Below are 14,997 nucleotides of genomic sequence, written 5' to 3'. Positions count from 1 at the left end.
GCTGATTGTATTCAAAAGGAAAGGATATATATTCATTGACCAATGTCCTTCGGTGAATCTGTTATTAAAAATTCCAATTTTTTTTCATTCGAAAACCTTGGGTTTCTATTTTCACTGACCTAGACATGCACTCACACAAAACAAAGTCCTCAGGCAGTTCATAACGCTCTCCAAATGATGTGCATAATACGAAATTTTACTGATACGAAATATGCAAAACACCCATCCATGCCCTTGTTACGAGAAGCTAGGATTATTGTATTGCATCCAGAGGCCAATCAGAGAGCAAATAAGTTTTATTAGCTGTTTTTTTGTTTTTAAAGGTTTTACTGCGCTCGCAACACATAAGGTCATATCAGCGCCAGTAAAAAGGAAGAAAACGTGATAGTAATAAGTTCTAGAATTACAACTAAAGCACATAAGGAAAAGTAAGACAAAGGCGAATTGGTTCAAATAGGAAACAGATGTCCATTCCAAGAGCACACTATCAAAGTATTTAGTTTGAGATCACCTAAAAGTAAAAGTCTCATCCAGACACAAGCACAGATCCCACTAAGAGGAACACACTCAAATGTTTACAAATCATATGTAAAAATGAAAAGAGTAACAGTACATAACAGAGAGATGATTTACAAGGGAAAAAATATCATCTCCCAAAACTATAACTATACATTCGACTGTTTCCCTCTCAGCCAAGGACTCCGACCAAAGTCAGGACAAAACCAAGCAATCTCATTCCAAGACAAAGACGGAAAACAATTGGAAAACAGATTAGAGGGGATAGAAGACACAGAAAGTACCTCCCTGTCCTTATGGGAGGCGGGAACCCCACCCAGAAGTTTTAATAGCTGTCCAATGAAAGACTTTTTGTCTGCAATAAGCACTGATTCATCTAATCATTTCATTTACAATTATGAAAAATTCACGGAATCAATAAAGACTATTCCATATCTCTAAAACGGCTCTTTTAATTGCCATCCAAAACTCACAGCTCAAAAAATTCATGATTGACTGCCTCTCACTGCCCATTTTTCCACAACGAAATAAAATCTCCTGACCAGACGATGTCATTATAAGCAGGTTGTGCTGTAATCATAAAAAGGGCTTTACTTATTGCTTAAGTGAAGAAATCCTTGTTCATTATCCATTGCACACATTGAGTCATGACCGATTTCACAGAAGTTCCTCTTGTGCATTGGTGCTGATTATGTTTGTTCTTAGTAGGGAGATTGCCTGTGTTCACGACGCTTTCAGTCTTTTAGAAAATTTCAGTATCAGTAAAAAGGACAATTATGGGGAAAGTTACAAGTTAACGAGTCTGTCTTACATCCGATAATAAGACAATCCGATAATAAGACAATGAGGACTTGTTCAAACACGGAACAGGAGTGGACTCAAAGAGTAAATCCATTAATTTGGCTAGCCCAAGCCCATTTGAAAATCTCATCCTGATACTGGCACTGGACATTGTCTTGATGGTTACCCTCAGATGGTTACATAAAATATTAATAACCAAAATAAGTTGCTCAAGAATATAAAAAATATCATCCCTCACAAAACATTACACTCCATCTTACTGTCTCCCTCCCAGGGAAATGCCCCAGGCATGGTCAGGACAAAATAACTTGGGTCTTATCATTACAAAAAAAAAAATGATAGTAAGGAAAGCTGGCACAAGGTCGGATTTAAAAATCACACTTTTGCAAAACCTAAGAGGCTAACCTTCCCCTCCCCCAAGGAGAATTCCACATCTTCAGTGTCAAAAAAGGTCATAGCTAGCTTACCAACTGACAAAGTCATTCAGTATTTCTGTGGGAGCCCCCCACCCCTTCATTTTGGTTAAACTTAGATTTAGTTTTTAAAAGTTTAATTAATGGTTTCCGTGACACTTTTGAAAGTCATTTCAGCACTTCAGGAAAGATAGATGGTGCACACAAAAGGACAGTCAGATCGATTTAAAGCTCAGTGCTTACAACAGACATCTAAGATTAGATGAGACATAGGGGAGAAGTTTATACAGAGTAGATCCCAGCAACATGCTACCTAAGTGCCCAACCTGGAGCAACCCAAAGTTCTAAACTGACACCCGTAAGATACTCTCCAAATGCTTACAATACTAGAAAAGTAAAAGTAACACACCGTCACTCAGAAAGAATTAGCAAAGAAAAATGTCATCTATAAAAAAAAAACAACAAAAAAACAATATACACATTAACATTCACATTGTCATAAAAAAATGACTCCTGCCAGGGTTGAGCAAAACCAAGTTGTCTCATTCCAAGACACCACAACACTTATTGGAATTTTAGATTCTATCCTATCAGTGGCCACCTATCAACCACATGCTCGGTTGGAGTGGTAATCTCTATCCATTGACAGACATTTATGTTCACTGAAGTCAGATATTTGCTTGAACAAACAGAATTAAGAAGTTTGATAAAAAAAACAAAAAACAACAGGATTTAGTCTTTAGTCACAACAATGCCAATGTAAGAGTAAGAGGTTATTTTTTTATGACTACTAATATATAAATGGAGGAGGAACTTGATTGATGTCATGAAAATATACAAGGGGGAATGATATTTGCGACGTTGAAATATGTGGGTTGCACAGTACAAACTCAGGATGATAAATGCACCAACTCATACTGTTTTCAAAATTTTAGCAATACAATATTTTCAAATCTATTGATATTTGTATACGTAATCAGACAAAATGTGACAATTTAAATTTCAATGTACAAATTGTAGTGGGTGTCGTGAGAAGACTGGCATGGTGTGATTGATGAAACTTTGTGATGCTCAATGGGAAGATCCTTCAACTATGATGATGTAACTGATCAATGATGGCAATGATATGGACACATTGGATGAACATTAGGGTGTTTGGGTGGTGCTAAGACTGATACAGCAGATATTGTTTGAGTGAGCTGGGAATGGGAAGCGTGTGAATATCCTGTAGCCGATTCCTACCAAGTTGACTACGAATAGTTCTCCGACATATATCCATCAAAGGTAATGGTTCAGCTGAAATTAAAAATAATAAAAATGTTTTTTTTAATATATATATATATATTCTTATTCAAAGAGCAATAAAATCACATCTTAGAATTTAACTTAGAACCAAATATCATAGAGGAACCATAAATTTTGCTTTGATTAAATTTTAATTTAAATACACAGATACAGCAATACCAGTTTGGCTAGGTCAGTTTATGATTAAAAAAAAATAAAATTTAAGTAACATTTGATCATATTAACCAACCCCCCACCCCCAGATTCCCTTGCCTTCGAAACATTTTTTTAAAAAAGTTGTACAACAAAAATTTTTATAGGTTCAGATTTTTATTTCCGTTGATCTAGTTTGACAGACACTTCATACTGCACAGATATAGACCAATGACAGTTTGACTACAACTAAATATTTGTCTTTCAAAAAGTTTGGACATCACTCTGAGGAATTTCAAACCAATGCAGGAATGTCCACATCCGAAATCCAATCTATTTAGGACAGTATCTTTGGTAAAAATGTCAATAACTACCCAAACTCCCTTTTTTTTTTCACATTAAATTTTAAATAAGCCTCCAAAATTGAATGATGTCAAATAAAATGTAAAAAATGTCCCCAAAAAATCATATGGATCGTCGTAGTGTTGGTGAAGATGAGGCAATTGTAGTGGTGGTGATGATGCGGTAATAGTAGTGTGGTTGTAGTGGTGGTGGTAGGGATGACGATGATGATGTGGTAGTGGAATCGTAACAGTGGTGATAGTAGTGAAGAAGATGATGATGAGGTGGTTGTAGCATTAGTGGTGGAAATTAAAACACAACCTAAGATTCTTAGGTTGTGTTTTATTAGAACACAGGTTAGACTTCAGAATGTTATTGTATCATCAGATTTTATTTTAATATATTTGTCCCCTTGCAACAGAGATTTCTCTAGATTATAAGACAGTTAATAATTCATAATTTAAGTGGAAGAAGAATGGGGAAAAATTGGTTAAAATAATAGATAATCTAAATTAATGAAAAAATAACCTTTTTTTTTCAAGCCTGGAACCACTGCTATTTGTTGAGTGGACTTCATATTTTGCATAGAAATATGCTTCATTGTATACTATGATCCTTTTGAACAATGCTCTGAGGATGATTATAATTTAACAGGGATTGCTTTTTTTAAATTTTAATTTTTTAAATTCTTTTTGGGCGGAAAATGCATATGTGCTTCACATTTTGAATCATCATTAGGAATGTCAACTTGGAAATTTTTGTTTAAAAGAATCATGTCCACAAATATTATATTTGATCTATTAAAAATATTCGTCATCCAACTAATAAATACAAAATGGATTATAAAAAAAACAACTCATCTAATAGTGTTTCTTGTTTTAACCCGATGATACTAAGTGTCTGTAACTTTCCTTTGTGATTCTAATGATTATTAGAAAATTTGCAGAAGCAAAAGTAAGAGATTGGCTCAGGGTTGACAATTTGGCATTAAGCTGTTGGGCATGGGAAGTTGGGTTTGGCAATTTTATTTTTAAACCGTTTATTTTCACTGATTTGGTAGACAAATTTACAATACAGCAATTTCACAAAATATACAAATTTTCACCCATAAAATGCCTGTCTCCAGAGAAGCAATCAGCCCCACACTATTATAAGACCAATGATGGAATTGCAGTATGATAACTGACAATGCCATTAATTCTTTTCCAATTGCCAATTGTAAAATTGCTTAGGATCTGTGAGGCTGCTTGTATCCTGTGATAGGCAAGATAGCTATTTTCAGTACCCTTATTTTAGTCATTCGGTGCATATACTCTTTTCCGATCATCATAGTAGGATATGCTGTAAATCTTGCCTTCTTGGACAAACTAGACACATGGTACATAAAATGACCAGGCCTCTGTGACGGTGACAACAGCACATGACTAAAAGATTTGTTAAAGCGGTTAGTCGGTCTCCATAATGTACATATATCTCTTTCATAGCCTTTAAAATATTCTGTAGCGAAGCACAGGCATCTTTTATAAGTAAATAAATAAATGAATGAATAAATAAAACCAATATCAATACAATACTTACGATCTAATCCTCCAATATATTTCATGGTGATCTCACAATGTCCCCAAACAGCACTAACAATTGGATAAAGTTTTTTCCCCTTGAGACCTCTGAAGGCGACACCCAAATACTGTCCATCCACTACAAAACTCAGTGTGCCTTCATCCATGTCCAAAATGACTAGAAAACTATCTGGGACTACAAAGTTCTCATCAAAATTCAGCAATGTGGGGTAAGTCATACCGGGTGTATTCTTCAGGTCATGATATAGTTTATTTCTACCTAAATCCCAACCCCAGGAGTCTTTGTTGCTGCCCACAAGACTTTGATATCCTACACAGTGTAGAGGAGCATCACATGTTGCAACACCTACAACTGCATGGGTGCCACGTTGACGTGTACTCCAGAAAATTTCCCACACATGGAGTCCTCTTGTGTAGCCAAAACGGCCACGAATACAGTCTGTACTTTGAGCCACAGGGTGGCGATGAAATGTCATTTGGTCGTCATCTTTGACAAATATATTAAGTGATCTATCATCTGCGTTCCATGCATGTTTAATCTGTACTTCTCGTGATGATGCTGGCATATCAAGAAGAGCATCTAGACGACTAGGTTTCTGAAAATCAGGATTATAAGCTGGTTCACGATTCGTAGCTTTGTACGTGGGCTCCCTAGCATTGGAGATTGTTTTAATTCCCCCTGAGACCTTCTGCCCCATGTTCATCCTTTGATGACGGAGACCCCCAATTTTGGAAAGAACTGGCAGGCACAGAGGCATCCAAAAAATTTATCTACAATTAACTACCCACAAACACAAATTAGTATAATCCCTTAAGAGGTTCAATAAAACACAGATGAGGTGAAAATATTGTAAAATTTTGAGAAATCATTGATCCAAATCCCCAAATCAGATTGGTATAGGAATCATCATGGTGAAAAAATCTGAAACAAGAAAAGATAAAGCAGAATAATTATGATATAATCATGACTGTGAGTAGGTTTGGCCAAAAAAGCCTGAAATCCACTTCCAATAATTTAAAAATCCTGAAATTTATTTTGAAATATGACTTACCGCCTCAAAACAGTATTATGTGGAGTGATCCAGATACCGAAAAGAAATAAAATTAAAACCCACTTTAAAAAGTTGGAATTCAGGGTTAAGCCGGAAATCTTGCACCCATGTATAAATACAAAGACAAAAGTCTGCAATCATTTCAAAGGATCACATCCTACTGTACACATTTACAAGTCTGGTGATTGAATACCAAATAAAGGCTTATTTATCTTGCAATATAGTAGTAGTAGTAGACATTGTTTTAGGTTAATTTTGAGACTTTTTTCCACCACAATAATGAAGATCATAACGATTTGGTTGATCAGACATGCAATCCTTAGTTGATATAAGAATTAGGTGACAGAAATAATATATTCCATGGAAAAACTGGAAACTCAAAAACAAAAAACCAGTATGCATACTCTTGGAACACATTGTGATCTCCTAATCTGTACAATCTATAATTCTATCTTGAAAACCTAGGTAATTTGAAAATGCACGATGAAGATGGCTTTCTTTCCCTTTATTGAAACATTTTGTTGATCGAACTAAAATAAGTATTTCATTCTAGTTTTAATAGGTTGAAGATTGGTGGGAAAATTTATAGTTCTGAATACAAATGTAAAAATAATCACACTCATATATATATATATATATATATATCTATATATATATATATATATATATATATATATATATATATATATATATATATATATAATATATATATATATATATATATATATATATATATATATATCGGGTGGGTGGTCACAAAAAATGAGATATGTTTGTTTGTTTTTAAGGGTTTTACGGCGCTTGCAACACATTAAGGTCATATAAGCGCCAGTAAAAAGGAAGAAAATGGGATAGTAAAAAGTTCTAGACTTACAATTAAAGCACAAAAGAAAAGGTAAGACAAAGGGGAATTGGTTCAAATAGGGAACAGATGTAGATTCCAAGAGCAAACCATCAAAGTACTTAGTTTGAGATCACCTAAAAGTCTCATCCAGACACAAGCACAGGTCCCAACTAAGAGGAACACACTCAAATGTTTATAAATCATATAATATAATATGTAAACTAAACATAATACAATTCATAACAGAGAGATGATTTACAAGGAAAAAAATATCATCTCCCAAAACTATAACTATACATTCGACTGTTTCCCTCTCAACCAAGGACTCCGACCAAGGTCAGGACAAAACCAAGCAATCTCATTCCAAGACAAAGACAGAAAGCAATTGGAAAACAGATAAGAGGGGATAGAAGACACAGCAAGTACCTCCCTGCCCGCTATGGGAGGTAGGAACCCCACCCAGAAAAATGAGATATTTTTAACTTCGGAATAACTCAACCAACATTCATAAAATTGTACACACATACATAAATCTATTTTTAACCAGTATTTTAAAATTGTTTTTGTACTGTTTGCCCTGTGTGATGGGGCATTATTGTACATCAACAAATCTGGGTTGGTATTGTCATGGGGCAGCAGTGGTATGACTTGATTTGACACGAAAGGATTTGTAAAGACAAAGTCGACATCGATCCTAAGAAGAGCAGTTCTGCTTCCACCACAAATACCTCCCTAGAGCATTACCATTCTGTAAACTCAGTATCAAATTGTGACAATTTTGTCTTCGTCATAATAATACTCTTACACATTCTGATAACAAAAATTTGCCTGTAAAATGAACAACTGCAAAAGATAGTTTATCTGTAAAGAGAACATGTGACCACTCGTCGAATCCCACTGCAAGCTTTGCTGAGCAAAGTAAAACCTGGATCTCCTATATACTCAATAAAGAGCATTTGTTTGACAGTGGGTTTGCAAACTTTTCAACTAACATTTTTCAAACGATGTACAACTGTCTTTCTGCTAATGCCTCAAGTAGTGTTGGCCATTCTAGTTGCAGCCATAAAAGGAGTTGCTTCATGAAACCAACTGTGTCATTGTCCTCTTAAATAGTTGTAACTCGGGGTCAACTCAATTTTGGCTTGTCTTCAGGCTTACTAGTTCTTGCTATTTTTTCAATTAAGCTGTAATCTGTTCTTCTGGCTGATGCTGAAAAGGTCACAATCTTCTTTAAGACTTGACTAGCTTCGGGCCATCAAACGGTCTCTATCTTGAGTACTGTCTTGGAATGGTTGTCATCACTGTCTTGATCCGAAAAACTGATGAATACCTGGTCTTTAACAACGATGTCTCTGGCAGAAAAAAATATTGTATCGCTTAACAGCTGCCATGTCTTTTCCTACATGTCGGCTAGTAACCCCTTGTAAAGCACTTTGAGCATGCTTAGTATAGTGCTTTATAAATGCTCATGTGTTCATTTTTACAACTGTGACTAATAACTATATCTTGTTATGAGCTATAGATCCGACAGGCCTTAATGCATCAGAAAAATAATTCAAAGCAGCCTATTTGAAGGGTGTAAATGAAAAATTCTCTAAATGTACATTTTCAATTGCATCATCTTAATTAAAACAATAATAATAATAATAATAATAATAATAATAATAATAATAATAATAATAATAATAATAATAATAATAATAATAATAAAATAATGATAATAATAATAATAATAATAATAATAATAATAATAATAATAATAATAATAATAATAATAATAATAATAATAATAATAATGATGATGATGATGATAAGAATAATATATATATATATGTTATATCCTCATCATTATATATATATATATATAATGCTCAGGATATAAAAATAACGTCTAGTACCAACACACACATATTTAATGGCAATCTTTTGCAAATCTCATGTTGGCAAAGATGGATGGGAGTTGTCTGCAACCAAGTACAAGATATTCATTATCCGCCAGCTTCTACCTTATTGGCTAGACAGACAGTCTAATAATCACAATGAAAGCAGATTTTGAACTACATTATAATTACAAATAAAGATGTAATATATATCAGCAAAACATATGTATCACCATTACAGGACTGCCCAGGAGAACTGGTGAAAACAGCTTTTAACTCTTCAGTTGCTACATACACTATATATGTCTGTAATGCCGGCTGGGTTGCTACATACGCCAAAAGGCACTAGTTGAACGATGCATTGTGACGAAGCTTCCAGGCAGGTTTGCCACGGTGCATGAAATTTGCAGATTGGGTTGAGCATCATAACATAGTAGTGTGAGCACCATTAGAAGCTGCTGCCAAAAGGCGTCACTCATATATAGCTGTTATAAATGAGCGAAGTATGAAGTCTATGAGTATCAACATAACACAATGTCCAAATAAAACCGGGACAAAGAAAAAACATATGAGCTAGTGATAGTGTGAATTACCAATCCTTCTAGAGTACGAAGTAGGGCCATGAGCTGAGTCAGCGTGATAGTGATATGGGCAAAACAGAACTTCTTCTGAACTCTTCTTCTATTTCTCTATTTAGTTCCACTCTTTGCCCACTGCCCGAAGTTGAATAGTTTCCCATGGGAGAATATTCAGACTTAAGAGTCCGAATTGCCACTTCATATTTATATAGTTATAGTATAGTCATAGTGGGCACCATCCATTGTCATAGTGCAAACCGCTCCTTTTTTTCTCTCTTACCGATTCCCAGCAAAGGTCTGCTTCGGACCTATGCTATTTTCAATATGACTATGACACTTTTAAAAAACAAAGTCATTTAAGGTAGATAGAATGAATGAAAATTCTTACTTTAAATTGAATTGATTTCCTCTCTCTAAGCAACCTTTGTTTTGGCTTCTAACTAATTAGAGTAAAACTAGTAGTAGTAGTAGTAGTAGTAGATGAAAATGAAAAGTACCACATTCATTTGATGAGATTTATATTTAAAATATTATAAATTATAAGTATACAAGAAAGTAAAAAAGTACTCACAATTTCAATTATATTTATTTGACATGCTAATTCTAATTACACAGGAGACAGACATAAAATGAATCATGAAACATCACAAACAAAATCAGTTCGAATATGAATATGAGACCGACTGAATTGAAATTGAAATGATGAGACTCCTTGATTTGATCTGTCGTAAATAGAATGTGTTTGAATTTGATTGAAATTGAAACAGTCTTCGTCTTAGCTAATAAAATATCCTGGTTTAAGTCATAAGTCCAATGACATCAAACCCAACGAGCGAGAAACCATGTCCTAGACGATGTTGGTTATGATCACTGCTGAGCTCCTGAGACTCAACGAACAAAGCTCAATCGGTCTCTTTGTTTGCACGGAGGCCAACTCGTTCTTTCTTTAGACACAGATCAATATAACAATAAACAGTAATCGTTTAATATTCTTTGAATACATTCTAACATGTATGAGGACTGAAAGCATCAAACACAGAATAATGTGTATGTTAAATTTTAAAAAGTCAAGCAGAAAAGCAGATTTCTTTGTTCTGTTGTTTAGTCACTTTTCCCCTATTTGTCCGTGCAAAACAACGTAATCTAATAATAAAAATGGAAAGGCAGAACAAACTCGTCATATTACCTGGGTCCTTTCCTTGTAAAATCCAAATGTTAAAATGTATGAATGCAGCCAATTGGTAAAAAATAGGTAAAATACAGTTTAATTTATCTATTTAAAGAAACATCTTTGTTTACTCCTCTTGAAGAAAGAAGAGCTATACGGTTGAATGACTCACAAAATAGACGAGTCGCCCAACACCGGGGCCATTGTAGGCACTCAACATGGCCGCCATCATCGTGTATCACGTGACCACATAGGCTCTGTACGTCAGTGAGTGTGTGATTTTGATTAGCTAGCCTACGATATTCGTATAACATATTTATTGATTCATTACGAAATCGAGAATGAAAACATAATTTTAATATCTGAAATATCCTTCATTCGATCCAATCATTCACATTTTTTAAATGTTACGTAAAAATACAATTGAGCTATAGCTCCGAATAATGTCTGACACACTTGGGTTAATCGATCGAATTCAGACAGCATGATTATTGATTAATATTCAAAGACCATAAATATGTTGTTCAATGCATTTGAATGATTTTTTAAATCTCCATGTGATTTTCCAAATTTTATTTCACAAACTACAAACATAAAGGTGTAGAATCACAACCAGAAATTAGTTTAAAACGTGGGTTTTACAAAACTGGCTCAAAATCGGGAACCTCTCCAATCGGGAAACCGGGACGAAATCACAGGGACTGGGATTTTCTCTACAGGGACAAAGTCCCCGGCTAATCGGGAGAAAAAAATCGCCTGAGCCTAACATTCCTTTAGTCGATTTTATGTTCTCTCTTAACTCTGCGGCTGAAAATATTTGAACAACGCAATCGAAAGTTATCACCCCAAAGACAGCCGTTCCAAAGAACAGTAGTATACACTTAAAGTATGTTATATATAGGCCAATTACTTAACTGGCCGTATCTTTTAGGGTGGACAATCAACGGTGCATTATTTTGTTAAGTTGACAAATACGCGTGTCCAGTTGACATGGCCTTAGATGGCACGTAAACTTTATTATAATAAAATGGATATGTGCAGAAATTCACAAATAGTCCACACAAATGACATCATTGTTGATTGCATGACTAATTGGCTTGATCGGATAAATTGTGTGTAATCTGCGTTTGCTCTCGTCATAACATCTATAACTTACAAATAAATTAACAGCCCACTAAATGCGATGCCTTTAGAAGAAGAAGAGTCCAGCCCAGAACATAGGGAAAAGACCCCCCCCCCCCCCCCCAAAAAAAAAATGAAAAAAAATGGAGCCAATTTGTTTTGTATGAAAAAAATGAGTAAAAAGAAAGAAATAAAATAATATAAAGAGAGAGAGAGAGAGAGAGAGAGAGAGAGAGAGAGAGAGAGAGAGAGAGAGAGAGAGACACCCCCCCCCCCCAAAAAAAAAAAAAAAGACAGAAGACGAAGAATGCATCAGTAAATCGTTGAGTTCTAAACTTCTCAACAAGTTAGCTGCACGTCTAGAATGATTGCCTTGCCGTGCAGAAGGACTTTAAATTCCTAAGGAATTGCTGGACAACGGAATCGCCAACTCATCGGCAATTTGGGACGATTTTGATGACGACGGACATTTCCCGGTCAGAGCGATGTCATTGCTTATCGGGAAACTCTTTAATCAGGAAACCAGGCAAATCGGGACGAAGTTCCAGGGAACTGATTTTTTTTTCTTTCTTGTTTTGTTTTTTTTTTTTTCTTTGTTTTTTTTTTTCTTTTCTATATATCTTACCCCTTTAATTGAGAAAAGGACATCGGCTAATCGTGATTAAATTGCCCGAGCTTGACTTTCATTTTCACGATTTTATTGCAAAACTCCCTATTTCATCGCGAAAAAATATATCGCATGAAAAATGGAAGCAGGGCAAAAACATACAATTAAAAGTTGTCATTACCTGACCCAAGTGTGTCACCACATGCCGTCCATCCTCACAGCTATTTACAGCTATTGATGTTGCCAATCGATGCACCGACCTCTCTGAGACTGAACGGCGCGATCCAAACTAAATTAATATTCCCATGAATCTCCAGGCTCCCGTGGAGCTTACTCCTCGGGTTGGTTGGGGCAGTCGGTGCCAGTATTTTCTTCTAAGAGAGGAGAGGGTCGGGAATTTTGTAGCATGCACTACAGGTCATACTTCCTGTTCCACGTGGGCACTGACTTGTAGTTCCCACCTTGAATTTTGGTATGGGTTTAATCTATTATGACCAGTTCGCATCCTAAATAAAAATTATGACCTGCTCTTGTCTGGTCAACTGATAAAATGGGTCATTTCTGTTGTAGTTCGGGTGCTGCACATTCCAAGTAAAGAACAAGTTAAGCTTATGATGTTCTTTGTTTCTTCATACGACGAAGCATCGTCCTCTTGTAGCAATCTGGTTCCTTCCTTAGCGAGTGCATCTGCAACTTAATTACTTCTAGTGCCGCAGTGAGATGGTATCCATTGAAGGACGACATGATGGGACCTGTCACGGCTAGTAAGACAGGAGAAACGCGCGAGTGTTAACAAAGCAGGATATGCTAAAATTTAGGATGAAAAGCAGTATCTGCTAAATTTGGAAAATATAGGGCGGCAAAAAGCAGCTTCGCTCAATAGACCGACCGCCAGTGGTATGTGGGGCTATTTTCTTGGGGAAGTGAATTGCCATTAATTTTTAATATGACCCTTTGGTCCTTGGGATAACGGCTAACGATGGTGTAGGTGGTTTTAGCCAATGTTTTGTCCAATTCTCTATGGTGGTATATTCTTCAGAACACCATATCGCAAAGTGGTCTGCATATATCTATATACATTGCGTGGAAGATCCTTTATGATGTCCTTTCCATTGTTCCTCTCCTCTCAATTTCCATACACAACTTGTGAGGCTGATGGGGCGATAGTTGCTGGCTTTGCGTTTATCCTTGCCTTTCTTATGGATAGGCACCATGTCTGCTTCTCTCCATATTTGAGGAATCTTCCTGATTTCCAGCTGATATTGAATATTCCTAGCAGTTTCTCTCGGGCTTTTGTTCCAAGGTGCAGTAGCATTTCATTTGTTGTTATCTGGTCCAGGTGATGTAAGCTGATTAAGGTTGTTTAGGCCTTTTATGAGCTCTGTCATGTTTAGGTTTTCTGTCATATGGACCTCGGTCTCCAGACGGGCTGGTACGCCTAATTTCTTCTTGTACTTGTTTCTTCCAGTTGTCTGGAATGAAGATGTCACGGACCTCTGCATAATCATCCATGAAGCAGTTGCTGTCTCTTTCCATGATAGCATTATGGATTCCTTTTCCAGAGTAATTAGTGTAGATTTTGTTGATTCACCGTTTAGTGCGTTGTCAGTTTCCAGAATTTCTTCCCATCCCTATCAAAAAAAGAAAAAAAAAAAAAGAAAAGAAAAAAAAAGAATGTTTCTGTGTGTGTGTGTGTGTGTGTGTGTGTGTGTGTGTGTGTGTGTGTTGTTTTTGTTTTTTTTTTCGTTCCTCTCCAGCTGGCCCTTGCAGCTTGTTTATAAGCTCTTTTGTACTTCGCTTCACATGCCTTGCAGGCAATATTGATTCCAATTGTTGGGTTTCCTTCTACCTTTTCTCTTGAAATTGACACTTCGTCTTCTATTTCTTGGAGTTGCTATGTCCAGTTTGGTTTGTAGTTTTTCTGATCCCCTCGAGGGATTGATTCCTTTGCAGCTTTCAAAACAGCATTATTGAAGTGTTCCACTACTCTATCGATATTTATGTCGTTCTCTTGAATCTTCGTTGATTACTGATCAGTCAGGGCAGAAAACTGTTCCCAGTTGGCTCTCTTGTATTCATATTCTGATTCGTCTGTGTGTGCACAGGACAGTTTGCAATGACTTGTGCTATTGTTATTTTAAGTGCATAATGTATTTAATTGCATCATTTTACCTATTATTCTTTGAGGGTTAGGCCAATACCCACAATCCCAATAATATCTTATTTTTCATGTCTTTTACAAAGTCCATGGTAACGTCAAATACTTTGTAATTTAATAGATTGATTGTAGTTCGTATAATAGTATATTATTATTTGATTTATAAACCAGCTATCCCAATAGTTTTCCTGTACAATATTATTAGCTTAGTGAATAAATATATTTATATTACATTACATCGTTTGTTTTTCTTGACTTCTTGTCTGTGCTTCGTGCCATTTAAAACAACAGGAGTCCTCCTTTTGAAACTCTTATCTATATGTTCAAGTAGATTGAAATCTCCTACAACGGTAGCTTGGTTTCTAACGAACTGACCTCGTGACACTGTTTAGGTCTCCCACTTGGATAACGTTTTTCTCAGGGATGTTTAATGTATGTAGCGATAGTTCCTTATCAGGTGGGCAATACGGATTGTACATTGTTATCTCTTTGTATTTCA

General features: G+C 35.7%; 1 protein-coding gene across 2 annotated transcripts; it reads right to left on the bottom strand.

Moving 5' to 3' along the window:
• Nucleotides 1-306: 306 nt before the first annotated feature.
• On the bottom strand, nt 307-10,874 carry LOC144971082 (SPRY domain-containing SOCS box protein 1-like). 2 transcript variants are annotated; one of them, XM_078911433.1, is made up of 3 exons: nt 10,630-10,874; nt 5,088-6,011; nt 307-3,026 (listed from the first exon to the last, which is right to left on the bottom strand). In XM_078911433.1, the coding sequence occupies exons 2-3, from the start codon at nt 5,845-5,847 to the stop codon at nt 2,896-2,898; spliced, it is 891 nt and encodes a 296-aa protein (XP_078767559.1). In that variant the 5' UTR covers nt 5,848-6,011; nt 10,630-10,874; the 3' UTR covers nt 307-2,895. The 2 variants fall into 2 exon arrangements, with proteins under 2 accessions (XP_078767559.1, XP_078767560.1); XM_078911434.1 differs by lacking the exon at nt 10,630-10,874 and adding an exon at nt 10,015-10,336.
• Nucleotides 10,875-14,997: the final 4,123 nt, after the last annotated feature.

The sequence above is a fragment of the Berghia stephanieae genome, chromosome 4 (assembly GCF_034508935.2).
Source record: "Berghia stephanieae isolate SIO BIC M18660-M18661 chromosome 4, UCSD_Bste_1.3, whole genome shotgun sequence".
NCBI classification, from domain to species: domain Eukaryota; kingdom Metazoa; phylum Mollusca; class Gastropoda; order Nudibranchia; family Aeolidiidae; genus Berghia; species Berghia stephanieae.
The sequence above is the reverse complement of the archived record's forward strand: the minus strand, read 5'-3'. Positions and strand labels throughout refer to the sequence as shown.

Bases quoted from the DNA above. Each gene is read 5' to 3' on its own strand.
- LOC144971082 (XM_078911433.1), bottom strand. From the start codon at position 5,847: ATGCCTCTGTGCCTGCCAGTTCTTTCCAAAATTGGGGGTCTCCGTCAT. The intron at 3,027-5,087 runs GTAAGTATTGTA...TTTTAATTTCAG, and splicing joins ATATATTGGAGGATTAGATC to CTGAACCATTACCTTTGATG.